The sequence below is a fragment of the Pteropus alecto genome, unplaced genomic scaffold (assembly GCF_000325575.1).
Source record: "Pteropus alecto unplaced genomic scaffold, ASM32557v1 scaffold106, whole genome shotgun sequence".
Taxonomy (NCBI): Eukaryota; Metazoa; Chordata; class Mammalia; order Chiroptera; family Pteropodidae; genus Pteropus; species Pteropus alecto.
Window position 1 is genome coordinate 18,991,349 of NW_006442103.1, and position 6,444 is coordinate 18,997,792.

General features: G+C 44.5%; 1 protein-coding gene across 1 annotated transcript; it reads left to right on the forward strand.

The window, feature by feature from the left end:
* Positions 1 to 7: 7 nt before the first annotated feature.
* On the forward strand, positions 8 to 5,884 carry MLLT11 (MLLT11, transcription factor 7 cofactor). The gene is made up of 2 exons (XM_006919757.3): positions 8 to 726; positions 4,571 to 5,884. The coding sequence occupies exon 2, from the start codon at positions 4,577 to 4,579 to the stop codon at positions 4,844 to 4,846; it is 270 nt and encodes an 89-aa protein (XP_006919819.1). The 5' UTR covers positions 8 to 726; positions 4,571 to 4,576; the 3' UTR covers positions 4,847 to 5,884.
* Positions 5,885 to 6,444: the final 560 nt, after the last annotated feature.

The window sequence follows — 6,444 nt, forward strand, 5'->3', positions numbered from 1 at the left end:
AACCGTGGGATGCGGGCCCCTGCAGGAGGGCCGGGCCCAGGCTGGGTCCCTCCGCGGAATCGCTCGTGCCCTTTGCGCGCCACGCTTTGCGGGGCAAAACGTAACGGAGCCCCCCAACGCCCCCGACCCAGCCCAGGCCCGAGATTCTCAGAGGCGTCCCCCAATCTTGTGCGTTCGACCCCGGATGGAACGGGGCTCCGTTTATTTACCCATTGTGAGGGTGGTCGGGCGAGGAGTGGGGATTGGAGGGAGAATTTTCCTGATTCTAAAATCCTTAAATGGGGGGATAAGGGGGCACTCCTCCCCCCCGTTGTCGTCTAGAGTTCAGATTTTTCATCCATAAACCAGAAGTCAGAGGACAGTTAACTGCCCATTCATTGCACCCTGGGTCGGCGTGGGGGTGCTGGAAGGGCTGGGCGGTCAGTCGGGCCAGCGAGCCCACAGAGCTGCTCAGTCCTGCCTCCTCCCGAAAGCGTTCAGGAGCCTCGCGTTTGAAGTAGCCGAGTCAGGCAGGGAGGGGCGGGGAGTCCTTCCGCCGCGCTTAGGAGGGGCTGCATTGCAGGGGGAGACTGAGCCGACCGACTCAGTCACCGAAGAGGGAGAGGGAGCGAGGAGACAAAGCCGGCGAAGCCCCCACAGCGGTCCTTCTCTCCATCCAGAGCAGGCGCCGGAGCCCTGCGGTCCGCCCTCCGTCTTTGGAACACGCTAGTAATCCGTTGATAACAGGTAAACTAAACTGAGGGAAGGGGCAGGGGCCGCAAAGGTAGAAGAGCAGCCGCTTCTGGTTAGGTCGAAGACCCCAGATGAAGATGGGGTTGGGGACAGTTCACGCGCAGAGAGGGCGCCGCTGTGAACAACGAACGGGTAGTTATTTGTTCACCGTTTTGCATCCCTTCGCTCAGGCCTCCATCCATGCCTTCTAATCCTGTACACAGACATTAATTATTAACCACTTACTTGTAGTTATTTCTCAGTATTTAGCACCTTATTTCAAGCATCTATTTGCCTATAATTTATTGTCCGATGTATTTATCTTCAGTCTAATTATCTGTATCTTCCTTTTCAAGCTGTAATTTGTTCTGCCAGGTTTTTTTTGTTGGTTTTTTTTTTTTTTTTGATGAATCTCTAGCCCTACTATATCACCCTAGCTTGTACTTCCCTGTGTTCCCCATTTTTTTTTTTGTAGTGTTCTGAGGTGTCCACCCTCACTCCTAGAGGAGTTTGCGGGGAGGGAGGTGAGATAATATCGAGATGAATCCTCACCTTTCTTTTAACAGTCTCCTCCCCATCTCAAACCTTTCCTCCAAAGAAAGGCAGCTTGAGGTAGGAAGGCGGAGGCCTCTGTGTTAGGGAACTGCCTGATCCCACATTGAAATCAGTATAGCGCATCAGAGCTAGGTATGGGGGCAGATTCTGGAAAAAGAACGCTTATCTGCAGCTCAGTGGAATAGGTTGGGGGGACATGGCTAATAGGAAAATCCAAGCCCAGAATGAGACACTTAGGAGATGCTTGCCAGAGAGCTTCCATTCCATTCCATCACCATCCCTTGTCCTCCTCCCATCGTGGCTGCATGACACAGCAAGGCCTGGCTGGGTAGGCCCTGGATTTCCACTAAGGGGTCTGGACAAAGGGTATTTGGGTGTGTCTCTGTGGCTCAGAGAGAATGCGTCTTTCTAGACTGTATATTTGCTAATCATGTATCTCTAAGACTAGACAGTGACATTTAGAAATTACCTAAGGATAATGGGAAGCATTTATCGAGCATGCATTATGGTACAAGGCACTGTCCAAGCCGTTTAAGTAAATGAGAGATGTAATATAGATGAGGTGTGGGTGGAGAAGATTTGGGGAAGGGAAGAGAAAGCTAGCTGAAAAGAGACCTCTTTCAAAATTTGGGTACTTAAGAATTAAATTCATACTATATTAAATTTTTAAATTTCATAACCATTGTAAAGGGTATTTCAGCTCCAATTTTCTGTGTAGTCAATGTTCTCGATTTGATTTTAAGTGCCATAAATGCTTGTATGTCTTTCTAGAATGTAGGTACTCTCTGTACCTGTCTCTGAGTCATAGCTAGCGATTTTAGGCGTTTTACGTTAACATTTCGTGAAATTTCTCTTAGCTTTTTGAATTGGAAGAGCAGCTCTGCCAGACACCATTTGTCAGTAGCATGACGACTGACAAATGGTTTCGGACAGTTTGGATGCGTTGGCTGGCTGTAAGAAAAGGAGTCAGTTTGTTAAAGAGGTTTTCCCTTTCTCAGATTCTAGCTCACTCTCCACTGCCTTTTGATTTTCACCATTCAGATCAGAATCGCAGGAACAATCAACACCTAACCCACTGGAGATCTGTTCTCCAAGAACTAAGAATTTTGCAGGTTTTGAGAATATTGGTGTAGGATTATATTAAGCTGTAGGCAACTATCTGTGTACAACACATCAAAAAAGGGTCAGGTCAGACTGGGAATCTCGAGACCTGGGTTCTATCCAGACTGGCTAGAAGGGTTCACGGTCACTAGATAATTTCTAAGCTGTCTTCTAGTTTTAAAAGTCTATGATCTTTTTTTCCTCTTATGATTCTAGTTTTTAAAGAGCCTATTTTTTGCCCAGCATTATATACTAATCTCACTCTGGAGTGGACTGGTAAGGGAGGGGATATAGAAGAAGCCAGCTACGTAGGCAAATAACTGGTAATATTATTTAAAAATCCCTGTGGGCAGAAGTCAGTAACGCTGTTGACTCCTCAAGTTTGCTTCTTAGGCTCTATAGTCCTAGACCTAAGGCGGGGTTGGTTGGTTGGTAGATACAGCCATTTTTTATAGCTCTCCGTGCACATGTTTCTGCAAATTACTGTGGAGATGATCGGAGCTGAGTATCATAGGCTGATGACCTCATCTTTCCAACATGCTCCCACCCTGTTCCAGTCCCTGCATCACATTCTTTCTAAGTGGCTTCTCTGCTGAGTAATGTTCAGTTCCCAGAGCTTATTTTGGAGCTTGAACTCCAGAAGAAAAGGAGCAACTCAGAATTCACTTTTAACATCCTCGTCTACCCACTCACCACTCAGAAAGCTGCTATACTCACACATAGATGTGTTCTTGATTAAGGTTTCCTCTTTCTGCCTTAGTAGAGACATTTCGCATTTATATGGGTTATAGTTTCCATGGGGTAGTGGTGATCATGTCCCCTAACACATTACATGGGGGCATTTTGGAACCTACTAGGTTCCAAAGGCCACTACTTAGGAGTCTCGAATAGCGTGTTGGAGGAAATGCTGAAAAAAAAATACCAGGGTAGATGGAAGTGAGCGAATTTAAGGCAAGCTTGGTGAGAGCCAATAGAGAATACTGAAGGAAGACCTTTTGAAAGGGGGCTCTATTTTTGGAGGCAGTGGAATGTTCTTTCTGCTCCTTTGGGAACATTCCATGTAATCTTTCTTGCCCCTTCCCTTGGCTAGTAAGCAGCAGGGTGGAGGCTGCGGGGAGGTATTACAGTCGTACAACATCAGGGTGTGGATGGGATGAGCAGAAAAGGTAATAGAAGTACTCATTAAAGCATGGGAAAGTATCTAATTCTGTTAAAGTCTAAACTTTACTTTCCTAACCTGGAATTTCCAGTCCATTTGCTGACTTCATCGGGTATACCCTTGCACTGGAATCAGAGAAAAAGAGACCCGTTAAAGCATAGGAAAATTCTTTTAGCACCTGGGTTTTGTTCTGAAGGAGGTAGGCCAGAGAGAAATGGATAGGCTATTAAGACTTATCTGTGGACTAAGAGATTGGAGTGGTAAGGTAGTCATTGTATTAAATAGTGAAGGGAAATTAATCGGCAGCCTTGAATGTCTTTTGTGTGCAATGCTCAGCACTTGTGGAAAAAAGTACAAAATAGATGACTGGTTTTTACCCTTGGGGAAACTCAGTCCCCTGAAGGAGATAAGACTATCCCTATACAAGACAGTAACAGTGCTCTGTAAACTGATAGTCAGGTGAAACTACACGGTGTTGGAGGAGATGCTGGAATAAATAGGGTAGGTGGAGCCGAGTAAATTTCAGAAGTCCTGGAAGAGGTGAGTTTATAGTAGGGTTTAGAAGGCAGGAAGGAAAGTAGGAGAAATCTCATGGAAGCCCCTTCCAGAGATACCATGACCTATTAAACCAAAGGCAGGAAAGTCACGTATTTACGAATATAAGAGGAGTTCAGGGCAAAGATTCCTCTAGAGACTTGAGTGGAGTCTTGACACTTGGGTAATATTTTAAGATGGAGTGGAGAGAGTTAAGCAAGACAGGAATGAGCTAGCAGAGAATGTACTACTACAAAGAATGGGGACAGATTCTGGAAGGCTCTGAAAACCAGATTCATGATAGACTTGAAGCAGTACGCAGTAAATGTCATTCCAAGTTGGTGAGAAGTTAGGAAGTGGTAGAAAATGGTAGTAGAGGAAGGGTTCTTGAAGCTTGTCCTAGGGAACTTGGATTACGTACAGAGGCAAATGGGGATGTAAAGTTTCTAAGTAAGGAAAGGCCATGGGCCTTTGCTGTAGCATGACGACTGACAAATGGTTTCTTTCTAGGAAGTTATGAGGGACCCTGTGAGTAGCCAGTACAGCTCCTTTCTTTTCTGGAGGATGCCCATTCCAGAACTGGATCTGTCGGAGCTGGAAAGCCTGGGTCTGTCAGATACATCCACCTACAAGGTCAAGGACAGCAACGCTGGCAAAATGACCGGGCAAGTGACCGGAAGAGAGGAGAAAAACCCTGAAGGCGATGCCCTCCTTGAGTACAGCACGTTCAACTTCTGGAGAGCTCCCATTGCCAGCATCCAGTCCTTCGAACTGGACTTGCTCTAAACCCAAGACTTCTCTCTCCCACCACCTTGCCCTCATTGTCTTCCCTTTCGAGACCCTTCCTTTCCACCCTTTTCCCCTATTAATCTTGCTCTCTCCCCTCTATTGTGTTGAGGTGGTGCTGATGAATCTGCCAGAGGTGTGGTGTTATTTATTCATATATTTATTTATTTATTTATTTATTTTATTTAATTTAATCAGTTCTCAAAAGCCCTTGAGCCACAAAGTGAACAGTTCAAGCAATGAAGTGCTGGGTCACTCCGTCCCCCTGCCTCCCACCCCCACATAATTCTAGAAAACAGGCCAGATGGGGGCACCAGAGAGTAGTATGGCAGTACCAAAAGGAAGGACTAATTTTTTACTTCATTTCAATCAGCTTCAGAGGTTGCGCGAACCTTCCTAATTTCCTGCTCCAGGACAGTAAACACAAATGTTTCCTCAAAGGTTGATGAATATTTTGTAAGTTTTAATTTGAGATTATCTGCAATGAGAAAGTAGGATTTCTATAAAAGGCTAGGCTGGTAACTTTTTCGATCCTGCTCCTTCAGTAATACTCTTTTCCTCAGAGAAACTACCTTTTATATAAAGGTATAAAACACGGGAATAATCCATCATGGAACATGCAAACAGGAAAGCACTGAGTCACTTCAGATGTAGCTACGCGCTCTCAAAAGAGTTTCTTCTTCAAGCCTACTCACTTGACAACTTTGCTTCTGGCTGTGGGTTAAAAACTGTAGCTGAGGAAAATCACTCTTTCATATCTTAACATGCAGTCTTGCTGACTCATGATAATCTGTAAGGTTTTGATTCCGTTTCTAAAAGACATAGGGTTTGGTCCTTAGTATTTTCGACTTGCTGTCCTGCACTTGCGATGTATAATATTGATCAGCGGGCCTCAGGCACAGTTCTTCAGCTACCCTGAGACCGTGGAATGAACAATCACGTTCTGACCCTACACCGTGCCCACTCCGTCCATGATTGTCGCTGCTGATTTGTGCTGCCATTTATTCATTTCTTTAATAAAGATATTCAATCCCAGGACTGCATTCTAGTTTTTTCTCTCTTCACAGGAAAGCAATATAGATCTCAAAAATTATTAGACTTGTTTTCACATGCAGCTTTTATGTCTTTATCTTTCTAATATTCTGCTTGAGGAAGAATACTTTCAGTAGCCTTTATACATTAAAATGATGAACTTCAGGTTGAACAGGTAGGTAACAAAAAGGGTGAAATCATGTTAAAATTATTTAGGGAGAAAGCTGCAACCAAACGCTCTTCTGCTTGCTCACTACCATATTTTGAGGTAGTAATTCTAGGGACCAGTGGCACGAAATCTGCTCTTCCTTATCTCAGCCTAGGTGCCTGAGAAAATAAACGAATTTACCCAAATATGTTATCTACTTCTTTTAAAATTCGCCTCATTAAAAAAATAGAAAACCATTTGGACTAATTTACAAGCAGTTGTGGGGTGCCTCCTATATGAAAGGTACTGAGCCAGACAGCCTAAGAGGATATAAACAGGAATGAGACGAGATTTTGACAAACTCAAAAAAGGAATCTGCTGTACATTAACGATGCCATGAACGAAATCTAGATTAAGT

Coding starts and splice junctions, on each gene's coding strand:
- MLLT11 (XM_006919757.3), top strand. CDS start 4,577: ATGAGGGACCCTGTGAGTAGCCAGTACAGCTCCTTTCTTTTCTGGAGG.